This window comes from Botryllus schlosseri, chromosome 11, assembly GCF_051294905.1.
Source record: "Botryllus schlosseri isolate E-star chromosome 11, Bs_hap1, whole genome shotgun sequence".
NCBI classification, from domain to species: domain Eukaryota; kingdom Metazoa; phylum Chordata; class Ascidiacea; order Stolidobranchia; family Styelidae; genus Botryllus; species Botryllus schlosseri.
In genome coordinates this window covers 26034302-26053461 of record NC_137246.1, presented here as the reverse complement: position 1 = coordinate 26053461, position 19160 = coordinate 26034302, and the positions used below count along the sequence as shown (strand labels likewise).

General features: G+C 40.8%; 1 protein-coding gene across 1 annotated transcript; it reads left to right on the top strand.

Annotated features, from left to right (window-relative positions):
* The first annotated feature begins 5344 nt into the window (after window positions 1-5344).
* LOC145450180 (uncharacterized) lies at window positions 5345-17200 on the top strand. The gene is made up of 17 exons (XM_080328680.1): window positions 5345-5761; window positions 6286-6386; window positions 6636-6735; window positions 7249-7330; window positions 7560-7635; window positions 8081-8142; window positions 8205-8242; window positions 9247-9316; window positions 9649-9693; window positions 12453-12646; window positions 12984-13063; window positions 13138-13238; window positions 13435-13547; window positions 13606-13741; window positions 14446-14567; window positions 16149-16193; window positions 16254-17200. Exons 1-17 carry the CDS (start codon window positions 5705-5707, stop codon window positions 16371-16373), a joined length of 1542 nt encoding a protein of 513 aa, XP_080184806.1. The 5' UTR covers window positions 5345-5704; the 3' UTR covers window positions 16374-17200.
* Window positions 17201-19160: the final 1960 nt, after the last annotated feature.

Here is a 19160-nt window from a genome sequence, read left to right as displayed (position 1 = left end):
GCGACAAAAATGAGATGGCATGTCACGGAAGGCGAGATCGATGGGTCAGGTCGTGGTCCGGTAATCTCGAGGACGGACTAGTATTCATTGATGCTGATTGAGCTTGAAATGTGTTCGAATCCGCATCCTGTATCCAGCCATCGCCATTCACTACCTCAATTCCAAATCAAGCATGATATCAAATTCATTGAAAGTCGCGTGGCCGTTCGAAAAGTGCTAAACAAACTTCGTTGAATTCTAACTGTGAAATTAAGCGACATACTTGCCAGTATAATATGGTTGCCATATTTTACGATCCACCTCTTTTTGTCAACTGTCGTTTTATACCAGGGGTTCCTATATAGTATGAGCATAGTGACTGACATAGGCGCCGAATTATATTTTTACATGGGGTGGCCAGAGGAAAAAGGGAGGGGTTTGAAATTGAATAAAAAGAGAGGGTTGAAAATTGTTTCAAATTTACCAAGTTAGCATCAATTTAATACCATTAAGTACGTGCGTAAATCACTAACTGTCCAGCATAATACATGGATGGGACAAGCTTCATCGTGTTGACGCATTTACGCGTTTAAGTAGGCTACCCGTAAGCTTATCATCGAGTCCAGCGGTTAATTAGCGATTCCGCCGTCTCGCTTCAATATCAACTATTCACCAACACGGGCGCGAACAATCGAATACGCAACGTCGGTGACGATGAACTATTTCACAAACTAATGCAATTGATGTGTGCTGTGGAATCTGTTATGTAATGGCTCCAATTTCACGTGATTCAGGCCTGTGGTATCTTTTGATAACTCGGCACACATCTTCTGATGTTTTAGTATTAGCGCTAAGCAATTACGTCTGTTCGAGTCTGTTCTTGGCCAATTGTACAGATTCAAAGTTATTCAATGTCACGCTGTCACTCTTAAGCCAGTATGACATAACAATAGCACAAGTAGAGATAACAGGCAAATCATGCGATGCCTGTACCAGACGCTATAATTTAGAGGCCAACGAAGTTATCACATGCGGCTGTCCTGCTGTAAAGACTCGATTATAAATTTCAGTCACTTTCCTGTCGTTTTCTGGCAATTCAGAAGTCGATGGAAAGACTACTCCGAATTGTTTTCTCATTCATTATAACAAATTGGCACGTTACACCCTGGCATTTTGCGCGGCTGCAAAACAACATAAACCTACCTAGTTATAGTATCTATAAGTCCTGAAACTAGCAAAAAAGTCTACGAAGATAACATAGAACCCAGAAGTGTACTTCAAACGACCTCACTGAGACAAAAAATACGAATTGAAAACAGACCAATATCGCAAATTAACACAGGAAGCGGCTATCTAAGATAAATGTTGGGCCCCGGCGAACCACAAGTCACATGACTTTCGAGCCCAATGGGCAGTCCTTTTCGGCCCAGGTTTTCTCGCAGCCGATCGTTCCGGCACACTTCTTGGAGTCGCATGCTACATGGCCTAAAACTGTATATGTCTTGGTGTGTCGTGTCGCGGTAACGGACGACACCGAAATGGGTAATTATTCTTTTTGGGAGGAGAGTACCCAATAACCCAGACATTTGGTAACATTGAATCGCGCGTAGCGCGAAAATTTATCCTTTAAAGCTGCATAAATTTTCAAAAAAACCTATAATTTATGCTAATTCACGAAATGATTTTGGGCCTCCTTCGGGCTCGGTGTCCGGTCAATACCGAGAATGCTATTACCGAGAATGCTATTACCGAGAAGGACAATACCGAGAATGGACATTACCGAGAATGAACAATACCGAGAATGGACATTACCGAGAATGGACACCACCGAGAATGGACAACACCGAGAATGCAATATATGCAATGCGGGCATGTTATGCATATGACCATGTCGTGTGTGTGAATCACGGCGTTGCCACATTCGGTATCGATTCTCAGGTATAAATTTCTCGACAATGTACGTTACATTAAGCTAGATTCTTGGCATTGGCCATTCTCGGTAATGTCCATTCTCGGTAATGTCCGTTCTCGGTAATGTCCATTCTCGGTAATGTCCGTTCTCGGTAATGTTCATTCTCGGTAATAGCATTCTTGGTAATGTCCATCTCTGTAATAGCATTCTCGGTAACAGTATGGAACCTTCGGGCTCGCCTCCCCCCAATTGGGGGGTTTGGGGTGCTGCTGTCACGGTCCTGGATATCATGAATAAGATTTGTCTGACATTGGCTTCTTTGGAAAGCTCTAACTTGCGCGGGTAATACTCGGATATGGAAGAGGGAGAAAGGGGCCATAACTTCGGCACCCCATAGTTTTTTAAATGCGCATAATTCAAAGAAATAATTCTAACCGTATTCGCAATTGGTCAAGAACGGTAAATTCCTGGTATCGCTTAACGCCGTCGTAGACCGTTTGGATGCTTCAGTCTAGGGGTGGCAATATGCTGCGGATGCGAGACTATTAGACACAGGCATTTCTGGGCTGACCCTCTCCGCACCAGAACACAGGAAGACACGAAGTTTTGGCCAACATACGTTTTGGCCAAGTGCGGTGCAAAAAAGATCGGCGGCGATAAAACCCTCGATATTGATATGTCCGGTCGACGAAATGGTCCTTGCAATCCGAGCCCTTCAGCGCAAATGCGACTCACCGAAGAGAACAATTTACCCCAATTCGAAAACACCGGCGTCACACGTGTTTCATAGATCTGCGTTTTGAACAACTGATTATGTCGACCTTTTATATTTCATACATGTCCATAAAACGTAGTATCTAACATTAAAAATGCATATATTTTCATATGCTAGGCTTTGGGTCGCGACTCGCGAGATGCCAATAAAACTCACATTTGGGTCGCGGTGCAAAACGTTTGAGATCCCCTGTTTTATGCCATCTTCTTTTACTTTTCATTCAGTGTGCATGTCTCCTTTTTACATCGCCTATAGGCCAGGTGGGCATTTAATTTCAAAGACTATTCCGAGTCGTTTCGACACCATATTCCTATCTTTTCATTGTATAGCAGTCTTATGGGGTATTGAAGTGATGAAATTGAACTTTCTGCGTCGGTACCTGGATCTTGGTTTCCACCTACAGTTTTCGTTTGGTTGACCTATTTTTAGTTAACAGCATCCGTAGCGGTTCCAGAAGAAGTTGCTCTATAGTCAAAGTCACGCTTACACTCATAGCAAAAAGAGAGGACATTATTTTTTTTTCTTAAAAGAAAACATATTGCATATCTAGGGTTGCATTTAAAACAAAAATCAATTTAAAACAAACATATTCAAAACAAGGCCCTTGTTTAAAACATGTTTTACTGTATTTTTAGCCACGACGTCACGAATATTTAATTGTGACGTCACAGTGGGTTGTCATTGACAATTGAAAATATAGGGTAAATATAGGGCAAATATATATCGACGAAAAGGGCTTCCGATCACTGCCGTAAACAGACCAAAAACATCTGTAACCAGGACTAAATCGTTTTGCAGCATTTTAACAGTCGGCGGTCGTCATCATCAGAACGCCCATTCCGTACCAATGATCTATATCTACGTGCAAAATCTGTTTAACCGACGACGATTTCTAGGGCTTCAGCCACCCCACATCGTACCAGTCGACTATTTTGGGTGCAAATCGTTCGTAGGCTCTCACTACATGGTTTTTCGGACGTATTTACACAATTATGGCATAATTAGACAACGTTTGAGAAAAAAAAATTTTGTTCTTTCAAAAAGTCATTTGTTTAAAACATATGTAACGAACCGGTCTTCGGCTTAGTAATGATTTATTACCAAGCTTCACACGCAAACTGCAACGTATCGACACAACAACATAAACTGGTCTTAAGCCGGCGGTGAAACAACCGGCCAGCACGACGTCCAGCCCACAAAAAGGCGAATCTAATGGCTGCAAGAAATCACGCGCACAGATCATGACTACAGATACCATAATAACAAGGTTAACAGCAGCACTAGGGCTGCTAAACATGTTTTTTAAACAAAGTGTTTTGAAACAATGTTTGTTTTAAATGTAACCCTATTGTAGGCCTCTCTCCCTAGCTAGAGGCTTTAGCAAACAGCCAAGTACCATTTCTTTCAGAGGACACCGAACAATCACAATCAATTTTTGCCTCGCATAAACTTCAATATAACCATGAATATCTATAATCAGAAGGGCAGCATTAAATTATTACATATGAGTTGCATACACATTTGTTGTAATTAAATTTATGGTTGATTTTGATTTTTGAAGGTAATTCACCGGTCCGCAACATTTGCTTTCGAAGTTTTACAGGTCCGCGAGGTCAAAAAGGTTGAGAATCACTGGACTAGACTACACAAAGGTTGTATCGCATCTTCATCGTCAAGCACTCGATGGTTCAGACGACAAAAATCTGATCCTCTGACCTCAAAGCAGTCATCATCAAAGCGCATATGGTACGTGAAACGGGAGGTATATCCAGAACGCAGCACACCTGACTAGAGGTCGACCGATATTGATTTTTACAGGCCGATACCGATACCGATATTTCGACGCTCACAAGGCCGATAACCGATATCATAGGCCGATATTAATATGGAAGGAGCAGAGAACTATTTCGCCAAAAATATCATATATTAGGCGAAGTGGCACTTGTTCATGCCACAGAAAGATGAACAACAAACGAGAAAACTGAAATCGAAAAGACTTATTGCTTAATTGTGAACATTCGTTGAAATTTGGGATAACCCGAAAATCAAAACATGATACAGAATTGCAGATCAGTTCAGAAAAGGTAGATTGTAGTTAGATATAAAATATCGGTCGCGATATCGGCCTAGATTGGCCGATACCGATATTCGAGAAAGTTCCAAATATCGGCGCCGATAATCGGCCAAGCCGATAATCGGTCGACCTCTACACCTGACCTACTAACCGCGGTGGCCAGGTCTCTTGATGCTGTATAAAAGCTGTAGGTACGTCTGATCGCGGACCGGACTTTGAACGTGTAACAATGTTGAACATTTTCGCGTTCGATGATAGGCCTATCGTTTCTATGACTATACCCGTTATTAACAAATCATCTTGACGATTTGCTGTGTTCACGGAATCCGAACATCCCATGCCAGATTAGCGAGACAACCAACTGTACCTGTGAGTCTGTAACTATTGCCATTGTTTGGTTGGTTTTCAGAAATTTCACCAGCCTGATGCTATATCTCGCAAACCAGCAGGTGACAGGTTTATATCGGGACACACGAATTCGCAATTATTAATCCATTATAGTGGCGCGACCAGCCAAGACTCAAGAATCGATGTAGAAAGTCTTATAGCTACTATCGTTGAGCTGTGCAGTTTTTCTTGTTTATAGTGCAGATGACAGGTGTAGGCCTACATGAGAACACGCTTGTGTCATTGTATGAGGGCTTATCTAATTACACTTAATTAACAGACGGTTTTAAAGCTCTGCATTCTGCAAGTCCCGAGAAACTGTTGTTTGTACTTGCGAATGTCTGATTTGGCAAATTTTGATCCACATTTTACAGCATTTTATATGGTTATTCCTTTATCTTCATCAGTTCAAAACGACCGACGAGGCGAATGGCTGCAGTTTACCTGTGCTGATTTAGTGTACCAGGAGTAGTTAGAGAATAGTTACTTGTCGCCTGCTGTACTACGATCATACCAATAGTATGGCAACGCCGTGAACAGGCTGAACATTTAACGTCCAGAACACGAAGTTTGTGAAATGAATACAGAGAATATGGACGAAATAGTAGTCGGCGATCGTCAAGATCCAAAAAAGGTTAGCTCGCTGTTACAATTTTGATCAGTAAAATAACTTCAAATAGTTTGTTGACTCTTGATCCAGCTATATTACAATAGAACTCTCGAATTTCTCGCCATTGTGATAGTCTCGTGAAATTACCATCGGAGATAGAAAGGTGGGTGTCTGATTTCGAAGACTATACTCCAAGTCGTTTCGACACGTTCCTATCTTTCATTGTATCGCAGTCTTGTGGTGTATTGAAATTAATGAATTTGTTAACAATAAATTAAATTGAAATTGAATTGATATCAATATTTTTTACCATCGAATGCTTGTACTGGACCAATGGACCAATGGACTGTAGCCGCATAGTTGGGCCTTAACGCCCATTTACGCGGCACTCAGTGATCTGGATTGAGCCGCCCAGACCAAAAATAGTTTCAAACTCAACCAATATGTAGGCCTGTAAGAAATACAACTAAATTTCCGATAGAACTCGAGATCCCACGTCAAACTTCGCATGGCATGGCTGTAAACTCAAGTTCGGCGTTCCAATACAGGACAGTTACGATTGGCTATGGAAATTGATATCGCATGCCATTGGAGGTGGCATATTTCTTATACCTTACGCAGTCGGAATGTCAGGGATCGTCTTGTTTTGGTAAGTAAAATTCTTAGAGGAGTTGTGATTGCAGTCACGGATGTTTTGAACTGGTCTTGGGTTTATTACCATTATTGTAGTGTTCTTAACAGCATCAGCTTTTTACCAGACGTGGCAAGTTGAACACTTGAACGAACAGTGTCTGAACACCCCAAGCCTTAACAAATAATTCTTGACAGTCACAATACTATTATATGCATTCCTAATTGTAATGTAACCAATAAGAAAAGCTATTTGTTATCTTCGCAGCCTCATCGTGATAATGGAGGTGTATACGACTAGCAATTCGCTCATCATGCTACGCAAGATGGCTCCACAGGGGAAAGGTATTGAGTGCGCCAATTACTTCGTAAGTATAAGGCGTACATTTCTGAATTTGAATAATATATCTGACTAAAGAGATTACATAATCATCGATCGGCTGCCTCGTCGCATTATTGGGAAGACTTTGACCTGTTTCAGTGTCTGACCTCTCTGAATTGACTATGATGCATCGCAGAGTCAATTTCAATGAAATCATATTCTGTCTTATATGTCTTTCCCCTGTCTCCAGCGACCAAGAGGCCTTGAACAAAGACATTATATACGGATGCACAGATAAATGATAGTAAACGAACACGCATCAGATTGGAAGTATAGCCAATGGCCTATAGCCACCACACCTGGTTCATGGGTATACTGATAACTATAGACGCCCTGCTCTCAAACATTTTAGACATACGCTCCCTTTGGTGATAGTGAAAAATCTCGCGCGCACATTATCGTGATACGAAAAAATTCGGACCGTTATGGACCTTTGCTAAAAATATTTGAGTGGCCCTGTTGTACAGTGTATGTTAGGTGACGTCGTTGTACTTGGCAGACCATTATCACCAAATACCTTGGAGGTGGAAAACGAAGCTACAATGCGATCATTTGCATTTTTGTCATGGATGCTGTCATAGGTGAGTCAAACAGTAAACGCATGCTGCACGCCGAATTTACGGACTTCATAAATGAAATGTACCTGTGTTCATGTTCCTTTATGAAATTGACCCGTATCTGCGATCTACTGCGATGATAAATGTCTTAAACTCCTAAATAGCAACATAACTCGATTATTAGTCACATTAAGTACTGTGATGTTAATTTTATCTTCTCTATACCCAGTTCATTAAAGAGATCTAATTTTAGCCTCATCGATATACTACCGATCGATATTTGACATATTCAACTCTACGTGGCTTTCCGATTCCACAAATAGTATAAGGTGAGTTTCTGTTATATCTCATATTAGATAACCATGTATGATGTATTCCACCTGGCTTGAAGTGATATAGTGCAAGACCTATACACGTAACTCATCAGGGATATCTAGAAGTCCGGGATGTGTCATTCGTTTTCAAGGCAGACAAGAGTACACCCATTTCCACACGGTCGAGTGGCTTGATATAAAAGTGAATCGGTCTATCGTATCGCCAGAGACTCATAATGCTATACCTACCGATATTGAGAATTACCGAAATATACGTCTGAGGCAAAACCGTCGTTGCACTTGAAATACCGTTAAAGCTGCCAAGCCAGAACTTACGCGCGACCACGAACACCAGCTGGTCTTACGAACGACATTTTCACCCTCACCGGCCACTTCCTCCTATCCTCGCATGCGGGGATAAGAGCTAGCCTGCTAATGGTGATCTTGTATATTTCATCAGACAAGCATATCAATTGCGAATCGCGTTCGCCGTGTCTATCTTCTTGCTAATTGCCGACTACGGTAACTGTTTTTACACCGTTGCTTTGGCGGGTTTGGTTAATATGTCGAACGATTGTTTACAGTGAGTGAGAAGAGGGAAAAGCACCGAACATCTACAGAAGTGAGAATATAATAAATGTCGCTACGACCAGGGCTGTGGATTAGTAGTTTCGCTATTTTTTCTCTTGATACTTTAGCCTACGAGTCACAGATATTTCACGTCGGATTGGTGGACACTGGACACGTTACTGGTTGGAGTCGAGCACGGAGTTTGTTAAAATGCTAGTGACTCCCAAAGCGACAGCTCTCAATAGTAAATGAAATATGATGTGTTATTGTGTTTGTATCATGGAAGCAGTAGACAATATTTGTTAGTGTCATTATTAACATTCTTGATAAACGTAGGCTAAAGATACTGTTTGATATGCACGCACACTCGCACAGTCGCAAACGCACCCGACTAAATCAGAATTACTAGAGATCGAGCCACAAACGCGCGCAATCATTGAAATATATGCGTTTTTCGTAAAACGGTGGTTGCATCGCCGCGTTGCTGACGTAAGATGACTCGTCAAATTGATGCAAATCTTTCCAAACATTACTTTACATTGATACGAATAGTGGAGGTTTCGGGCAGCGCCACAATGAAACAAATGGACGTGCCATGCTGCCATCAGTAATATTATGCAAATCTTCAATGGATCCATGGACATCATTCAATTGTCGCGTACAATGCCATATGATTCCATAAGTCAACTTGTACAATATTGGAGTCGGAATCGGTGTGTGGAGACGGTGTAGTGAACTATGCATATTCAGAGTCGAAAGCGGGGGTAAAGTGAACCGACTGTTATGTTATCCCTTATTTCTTTCCATCCAGTGTGCATGACACTTACTTACATCGCCTCTAGACCCAGGTGGGTGTCTGATTTCCAAGACTGCTCCAAGTCGTATTGATATATTCCTGTCTTTTCATTGTATCGCAGTCTTGTGGTGCTTTGAATTTATTAAATCTTTAATAAAACTGATACTGAATCCACAGCCCGGGCTAAGACATTTCATCTTTATTACAATGGCTCGGTTGTACTTTAACCAATTTCTGTTCTTATTTCGTTGTAATTGCAGCTCAAAACTCTGCATATTCGAGCGGACAACATCAAATTCATGACGATAAATCCTACGACGATCAAAACAGGTATAGGCATAAAATATATTTTGTGAAAATTCAAGCTGTATATTTACATTGTGCAGCACATTATCTTTATGAAACATTGTAGGCCTACAATTGAGTATATATCGGCCCATACGAACCACGGGATCTGAGAATGATAGTAAAATGATATAATAATATATATAATAGTAATAATAGTTAATCTGGGATTGTTGTGTAAATACCGGAGAGCGAGTGTAGGCTATATCGATAAACGACGCAATATATATTTTAATCAGAATGTATACGAAACTCGCGATAACAAGCACCCAACATCCTTCGCTGCATAAGACATTGTCCAATTATTGTGTTAACAGGATCCCACGTTGGCTACCAAGAAAGACACTCGATCAACATGGAAGGCAAGTTCAAATTGACTGTTTAACTCGTAGATTCTCGTATGCAATACAGGACAAGGGGCCGTCTGTTCAGTATTCAAATAGAAATCGGTTCCGAATCACTGCCAATTTTGCGAGCAGAGGAGGTCAAAATAGTCAATGATCCTACTAGGCCAGGGGTGGGCAAACTACGGCCCGCGGGCCGCATGCGGCCCTCCACACCGTTCTGTGCGGCCCGCGAGATTCTAAAGAAACTTACTAAAAATATTGATCAAATGCGTATTAAAAGTCGCATTATTGCAGGGACTTGATTAAACTTTTTCTTAGTATATTTCACCATGATAATTGTAAGGCAGTGAATCTCAAACTGGGGGCGCACCCCCTTGGGGGCGTGAAAGCATCTGAAAGGAGGCGCGAAGCTGAGATCAACGGAAAAAATTTTTCGCGCTCCGCGCGATTAATATCTCATTAATAATTATTGCTTTGCATTTACAGTCATCTACAGTCGTAACCTTCCATGCCATCAAACTACCAGTTAGGATTGCTAGCATCCTGGTTTCGTTTCGTGATATGACGATATGAGGGGGGCGCGGAATCTTTTACCATCATAAGAGGGGGTCTTAAAAAGTTTGAGAACCACTGTTCTATTGTAAATACTTCCTATATTATTTTTTATGTTTAATATCTGGCGGTACATCCCGATCTCAAGTCCCACGCAGTTTGAAAGGTTGCAGCTTCTAAACATCACAGAAATCCTAATCGAGATTGACATAATTCGGATTACGAGTGTGATTTCAGATTGACCGCTCCAGTTTTAATTATTTCAGTGATGTGCTTATAAAAAACGATTCGCCCGTGTCTTAGGTAGATTCGTTCTCTGTATGCGTAAAATTATGGTATTCATGTTTTAACCAAACATATGGTAGAAGCGTGTTTGAAGCTAACATGGTTATGAATGCTGCCAGCATTGTATGTCCTCGAACTGAACCAAAGTGGAATTAGTCAATCTATGAACAGATCGCTGCTCACAGATATAAATTTCAATTCTGATCTAAGAATCAGGACAACCGTCTTCCATCTCTATAGTTTTAACAAATTGGTTATTGAGGTCGACCAGCCTATGAAATCTCGTCACTGTGTCTGACGCGTGTACGATATCATCAAAGCAATGTTTGGATTGTTTTAAATAAGCATATATATTATCCCCATGTCCTCACTATATAATCAAATACCAATGCTGCGTTTTGGTTAATAATCCTAATTTTATATAGTGCGGCCCGCGAATGGATTCAAATGTTGAATGCGGCCCGCGAGCTCAAAAGTTTGCCCACCCCTGTACTAGGCTATACTCCAAGGTAGGATTGATGCTGTAGAAGTGTAGAGTTTCCTCACGTAGGAGTAGATATAACGATTGTCGTAACATGCTCAAACCACTTCAGGTAGAAGTATACTTCTATAGCTTGGAAAGGAAGTATGTATCAATAAGCTTTTATCACTTATCCACGAGATAAGCATCCACCGTCTAACGCATAAGGGCAAATATTTCTGTACATATAAGAACAATTTCTTAATCCGTGGTCGCGAATGAAAAATTGTAGTGCGGATGAAAATTGTGCACATGTTCTATTACATTTTCAGGCGTGCAATAATATGATAAACTTCAAAGGATATTAAAATCGGTGCCTCACTAACTTCTGTCGTGGTAAAATTGGTAGAAAATTGCTGGACTTACGACGAGACGCTAATTGTAACTTTTACAATAATTTAGCCTCGCACCAACCGAACTGAAATTATATCCGGACACTAATATTATTACGTAATCAAAAGTCTGGTTTAAAAGCGGATATAAAGATATAAAAGTTCTCGTACAAAAACCCAGAACTTATTTGGCCGAAAGGGCCTTAATGCACTATAGTTGACATCAAAACGAGTTTTAAAAGAGTTGCTCTCTTGATGAGACACTTGATGACGAAAAGCGGGGAGATTTGGAGCTAGAAGTTGTGCTTAACCGCTCTGAAATCGCCAGAAATATCCAGCAGCATTGATTGTAACCGGTTAAATAGTTGCTGAAAATTTAAACGAAATAAAGCTAACTCGTTTTTTTTTTGATTTTGTGTAATATAATTTCGGCGAGTTTTTGCGGTTGGAATTCTCGCAAAAATAAAAGTGCATATGGTTCTCAAATAGGTTGAAAAGCACTGATCTCACATTAGGCCGAAGTTCATATTGGATTGATCGGCTACTTGGTAGGGTTACGATATTTTGGAATCGGGAAAGGAGGACACTTTTTCAAAATTTTCAAACTTAGAATATTGGAGTAAAATCCGGAAAAAATGATAAAATGGTAAATTTTCCACGACATTGTAGTTAAAAAAAGTCAACTCACAAGCTCAACTACAGAAATACAATTTTCTTTACGTTAGATGACTAAAAAAAGGACGTCACTTTTGCTCGAACCACGAATTTCCTATTTAGCGTCATTTATGCCCATTTTCCCTCGAGTCTATCCACTATCTTAGCTCTAAAAGCTGTAAAGGAGGACGAATTGCCGAAAAGGATGACATTTTCAAAAACCTGAAAACAGAAGGACATATGGTAACCCTACTACTTGGTCGTGTTGACATCCTACAATTTGTTTACATCCTCGCATTGTAACTTGAATCTTCTGCTCAGTTGTACATCGTATGCCTTGAAATGGTTAAAATACTAGTACCGCTGATTATGATTATGTATTCACCGCAGTCGTAATTGTCCCCATATGTCATGAGAACATCTATATTTAGCCGTCGCGAAACGAATACACGGACACTTTTGGAAGAGGTTTTCGCTTTTCTTTCTGTTCTTGTTCCTCGGGGTCTCTGTGACGAACTTGCTCGATGGCTTGCCAAATGCTTCGCAATTGACCTTGATCAATGAAACCGACGCGTGTCCTGGATTACTCACGCCATCACAATTCTTTGTTGCTCCAACTGTGAAGGTATGGGAGGTCGATTTTGAGATTTGTGATTCAAGCAGGGCTGTTTGTAAAGACCCAAAGTCCGGAATTCGTAATGATTGCATTTATGTAGTTGTCGACATATCCCGTTTCACGAGCATGTCTTATTATCGAGTCTCATGTGCAATTGCGCATGCACCAGCATGTGCGGTAAACAAGTTATGTGGCTATATAAAGGCGTACACACCTTTTATTTGATGTTTGACAACCAGTCATCTTGTAGACACCGTAATGCGAGGCAAATTCACAAGCTTTATGTCCTACGGTACCTTTGTAAATCTGCAATGCGGTAAATTCACACGTACCTTTATGTCTACAGGTGGCCATTGCTGTTCCAATCGTGATTTTATGTTTGATGCAGTACGGTATATTTCTTCCGATATGCCTGGACGAATTGAGGTGAGCTGCCAGTCGTGAAGAACTTTTAGATGGATTGATTCGGAGTCGCTTTTGTTCTGTATTTTGCATTCCAGACAACCAATACCTGCTTATAGGGATACTACGCGTCGCTCGTCCGTCCTGTTCATTCTCATGTTTTGTGGGGTGTCTGTGCTAGTTTCCGGTATTTTAGGAAGTAAGTTAATTTGCGCCTCATGCCAAAACAAATTCAGTGGCTGCTGTCAACAACTTGACGAATGTCACAAGTCGGCGAGGCCGACGTGGTACTGATAGCCATTAGGGCTGGGCCAACATCAGCCAACTGCGTTCGACCTATACCAACAGGCTTAAAACCGAAGCAATGAATTTGCCTGGACTAATGCTGTTTTTAGATTCGGCTCCAGCTATTTTTACGACCGCATTCGGTTCAAATCACCATTCCGTGAACGTCAACTTCCTCTCGTTACTTTTCATACTTTGTGCTATGTTGCTGCGAGTTATGCCGGTGAGATTGGACGCGTAAAGTTATTACTCGGACCATTCCATATGCATTGTTTTCGCAGTGCTGTCGATTGATTCAAGTTTTGCTCAAATACGAGTCTGAAGCGTCCTACTGGGTCACCGCAGCTATCCTTTTCGTGATTTCGTATTTCGTCTGCTTCGGTACTCCGAGTGTTCTCTATCTTGCGATAGTAGCAGGTTAGTGATCTTATGAGGGACAGTTTAATGTATTTACATATAATGGTTAAGAATAAACACTAAACAGTGATCTGTAGGATTAGAAATATAGAAAACTGTATCGAAATGATGATGGGGACTGCCTCTACTTAAGTTACTCAGACAAAAAGATTTAACAAGGTACAGATTCCGTAAAGTAGTAGCACTATGCCCATCCCCGCTCAAATTTGGCGTGTTCGAAGAAAGAAAATCAACGATCAAAGTAAAGTATTTGCTTCTTAGAATGTCTCCGTTATCAATATAACCGACAAGACAGCGTAATGGTGAAGCGTCCGGCTTCTTGATCGTTAGGTAGTGGGTTCGATTCCCGGCCGGGTCAGACCAAAGACCTGATTAGTAATATTGGTATCCATGACTTCCCTGCTTGGCGCTCATGCATTAATGGGATAGCATGGAGGGGTGGTACAAGACTTAGAAAGCCGTAAAAGGCTATATCGGCACCTTCCTTGTCCAGCGGCATATGCACATCATGCACTCGTGGTATGCATCTGCGCAGATTGTGTATATGTGTATCATGAGTCGGTGAATACTGAATATGCCGCAAAAACTTTAAGGACAAAAATAGAACTACGTCCTTTCCTTATCGAATATACACCAGTAATGTAAATTTGTATGTACGCCTACCGTTGTATGATTTTGCGTAAAATTCCGAGTTATAATTTCAGGTTCTTGCACTGGCAACTTGCTTTTTATCATATTGCCACGCGTTGCCTATATCAATTTTGTGACGAGAGACAGACATCTTAGAAAACGGACGAGACGGAGAAAGCGTTTAGGGCACGATCAGGTACGTCAAACTTATAGTTGAGATGTATTTGAACTTCGCTGGGCGCGGTTTGTTTTCAAGAGTTGCATATGTCTTTAGATCAGGGGTCACATGCCAAAGGACTACTTGCAATTGACGAACCATTGCGCGGGCTACTAGCCACGAAAAGCGCTAAAAAATTTCGAAGTTATAGGTCAATAATATTGCGGGTCTGCTGTAAATCGTTGTTCTCGGTTTACAAGGATCGGACTATTCGGCGCCTGGACATATCGATATGGAAAGCTTCGGTCAACATGCGTCAATCATTTTGTGCCCATAGGTTTCATCGTCGACGGTCTTTCTGCGAGCGCAAACACAAGTTCGCATGTTGGACGACACTTTGTCTCGTAATTGCCAATATATAGTTAGGCCCAATCTGGTACATTAGGTGATTTTTCATTTTCAGAAAGGGTAACAATATTAAAAGCAGGAAATCGAGTGACAACATACTGCGCCAAGCGTGAAGAAAATTTTTACTTTGTATAAATCTATAGCAAATTATTCTGCTTTATTGTAACGTACGAAGATCTACCAAAATGTGACTGGCTCATGGATCTGCCAATGCAGCAGAACAGATATTTTACTCATCACATCTCAAGTGTTGCGACCAGACTAATCAAATTTTTGGTTGGTCTTGCAAGTTCACAATCTGTGCAATCCAATTTTGAAAACATTACTAATTTCGGAAAGTAGGTCGCGGGCCACTCAAAACCTTCTCGCGGGCAACAGGTTGGCCGGCCCTGCTTCAAATCGTACCCAAAACTATATTATCGTTAATTTGCCATTGTCATTTCGCTTGTCGGAATGTCAGGCTCATCATTTTATAAGACCAGTAACATTCCACGGAGCCTAGTTAACGTTAATTCCGCTAAATTAATTCACCACAGCATCCCTGTACTTTCGTTTGATGTTGGCATGATGTTGTCAACAGATGAAATTACAGAAGATGAGTTTGAGTGCATATTCTCTAAGGGTCTATAATTTATTAGATGTCTAAAATATCGCATGTACTTTGAAATTACCAACGCGAGAGGTCGAAAACATAGAATACGTACAATACATATTTGCATAGTTTATAACGACTTCAGTGAATGTGGAAAATGGGTTGAAGATCAAGTAGATTCTTTTGTAAACAACGATACAGTTGTGGTAAAGTAGCTAAGTTGCGATGCTTTTCGAGATGTAATATAAGCTACAAGCCGGTGGGGATTTTTTTGTAGCAGCCTTGTAGAACAGGGCAACATTTTCCAATGTTATTCACAAGTCATCGTTGCAGAACTAATAAGAAGTCGGTCTCTGAATTAAATCCGTCCGCTTCCATCTTTATATGGTCTTTTAAGTAGCTGTAGAAATTTAATTTCTATTTTTTCATGTTGCAGCAAAGCACCATATATTTATGTTTATCCAACATGACTCACTGCGTAGGTACTTACCGCATCTGAGTAGTTCGAGGGCTATGGGTACACTGAAGTCAGTAATAGTCGCATCTAGGTTTATACCCTTTCCGTCAATTCCAAGTTACAGCAGTATAAGGCCAATAGTAAATACATATTTCTCTGACAGGAGGACATAGAATCAGACGATGACGACAATACAAATATTGTCAAGGTGAACAATTTATTGTATCACAAATACGTCTGAATTTTAACCGCTTTCTATTTCCAATAGATAGTGACATGCATCGTGATTCACGTCATTGCATTCGTGATGGTGATACCAGAAATAGCAGTAGCAGATATACACATCGGGGAAAATTGCCACGTTCTATTTAACGAAGTTTGGGACTGAAAAATATCGCCGAAAACGTAAATTTCTAAGTGTTTTGTGTATGTCTGATTGACAGTGAAATTAACACTGTTACGCTACTGATATTGCTTCCAATTTTATGTGTTTGCTATTGTTACGCAAAAGGCCAACACGCTCTAGATACGACGTGGTCTGAAATTAAGAAATTCACGTGAAAATAAATTCGGACAAGTCCACACCGACGATGACGTAATCAAGAGAATGTTGATTGCAATGTGAAGTTATGCTGGGAGATCAACAATGCGAGGTTGAGCGGAGACCAGCAGTCACACTTAGACCCTGTTGGGCGCTATAAAGCTACAATGTGATTTAAAAATACACTCTACTCCCCCACATATACAGTCGACTATTGATTCGGACAATCCTCCGCTCGTGATTTCTATCGTTAGGGTATGGCACAATAAACAGCATTTGTTTATGGCACAATTAACAGCATTCGTTTTAACACAAGATGGGAGATTATAGTGAAACAATGACGATCCATGCAGTAACAGTCGATAACAAACTCATACAAGTCCTTGACAGCGTCGTAGTCGCTTTTAATTCTAATTGGGTACAATTGCGTGCATCTTGGAGAGCAGATGATACATAAAAGTGTAGCAGACAATGTGAAATAGCTCACTAAAATGAACGAAGAAAACAGTAAAGACACTTCCTGGACTGTTCGGCAGTTGGTTGCGTTGGTGGGGATATCAAAAAGTACTCTGACCCTATATGCGTGTGTTCAGTGTTTACAGTAATACAGTAATTGTTGAATGATTTGGTATTGAAAATACTGTGCAATACAACAAACCTGAAGGTATCACGAATGTGCGTTTTGTGGGATCTGTGTCAATATAGTATAGCGCAGCAATAGCACTGCATTTCCAATGCGTTGCGTGCCTTTACGCACGATCATGAAGCGAGCAATAGATATTCCGCTATCTCGGTCAAAAGTGAGCGGAACTAAACTGTCCCACATAAGCGGGGTCGACTTTATCAGGGAATCGCGCGAAACGACTGAAGGGCGATGTTCTCCATGGTAGCAGATTCGACAAAACGGATTATAGCACAATGAGCAGAATCGTTGCAGATGATAGCTTGACTTAAGGTATCTGCAATACCAGCTTTATGAGAAAGTCGCGGGATGCCACAGTCGATTGACAACACTGCGAGTAGCAAAGAGCGTGTAATTTCAGTAGACTCGGAAAATCATATCCGGCTTCGAGACTTGAATCATTAGAAGTCGATTCGGTTTCGAGTACTCTGGATATGTGACTATTCTGAACGGCCCTTAGCTTAGGCTACTCTATGGCTACTCGGGACTTTTAGCAAGTCATTTCTGATGTATTAGAGCACATCTTAGGGATGCAATTCGTCGAAAATATTATGGTGTAGTTCTGACTTTATAGAGACTGAGAGCACCGAGGTTATGGAAACCGCCATCGAAATAAAGAGAGCATCAAAGATGATAGTTACAAACTAAATACCCCGTAATAGTGCGTCTTTTGATTATGTCCTTCATGATGGCGGTGTCGATCCAATTAATAACATTGTCCATCAGTGCACAGTGCCATAGGACCTTCCTTTTTCGTTCTCTTTTCATCTTCGAAGCAGTGATGAGCGGATGTTGAATTTTGAGAATCCGAATCCGTCCGACAGTTTTGGTGTCTGCGGAACTATCCGTCCGACTCCGGATAATCTCATCCAACTATCCGAATATATCCGGAAATCTCTTGAAAGAATCCGGAAAATCCATATCGAATAATGATATCGTATAATATCAATTTTACAGCTGAGCTTAGTTACAGTTCTGCACTAGAAGATCACGAATTGTATCTATGGAATGAACAAAAATTGGAATTTTAATTATAGGAAGGTTAACGCAATGAAACAACGCTACTAATATGAAGTAAGTGTGCGAATTTCAGTGCTATCTCGGATTAAAAGCAAATCAAAAATGACAAAGAGTATTAGGGCATGGCCATATATAACAATCAGGCATTTAACCATATTACCCAATATATATCAAGAAGTAATAGTAGCAAGTTGTAACCATGGAATTTTACAATCCGGAGATGGTCAATAGTAGATGCAGATAATGCGCATTTTGCCCACAAGTGCTGGAAGGCGTGAAGGCCTGTTTAATAGCAACTTGCTGATGCTTATAATACCTTTGGTCAATCAGTTCAAAGCTTCGAGCATGACGCTTATGGTCGAGTCACCCAAAATGTCAATAATAGCACCATCCTGAATGTCCCTCTACCTGTCCAAATTTCCTCTCCAGTAGTTGGTCAGTAGTTGTCTTGCCGACTTCTTTATTGGAAGAGAAGAAACTTATCTTCAACTGTGCTGTATCCTTGGCCTTTCGGATATGGTTTGTAAGGTTCATTGTACCACTTGAAAACTTGGGGTGTTTCACTTGAACATAGTAATTAGAGCATTCAGCAGAGTCAGTGTCCCATAAATCCGGATGCAATCTCTCCACACTTCACTCTTGCTGTGCTATCTCTCAAAACGTCTACTTTCTTCAATCCATTATCATGGAGAAACGAAACTACGACAGTACGGAATCATAGCTCACTCAAATCGACACTCAGACAAGGAGTTTGACAACATTCAAGGTCTTCATACTCTTCAAATAATACAATACACTAGTTGATGGAGCTCCACTCAAGAGACATGACGCATCACTAACGCACTGATCAACACTCATTGGCGTTGACTTTCAAACTGTTTACATGGTCTCTCGTTGAAATCATATGGAAAAGCACTATAATCACGCCAAAG

What these genes read in the sequence shown, in the direction of transcription:
- LOC145450180 (XM_080328680.1), top strand. Translation starts at nt 5,705, where the DNA reads ATGAATACAGAGAATATGGACGAAATAGTAGTCGGCGATCGTCAAGAT. An exon ending in TTGTTGCTCCAACTGTGAAG is followed by an intron (nt 12,647 to 12,983) that starts GTATGGGAGGTC and finishes TTATGTCTACAG; the next exon opens with GTGGCCATTGCTGTTCCAAT. An exon ending in CTATCTTGCGATAGTAGCAG is followed by an intron (nt 13,742 to 14,445) that starts GTTAGTGATCTT and finishes TTATAATTTCAG; the next exon opens with GTTCTTGCACTGGCAACTTG.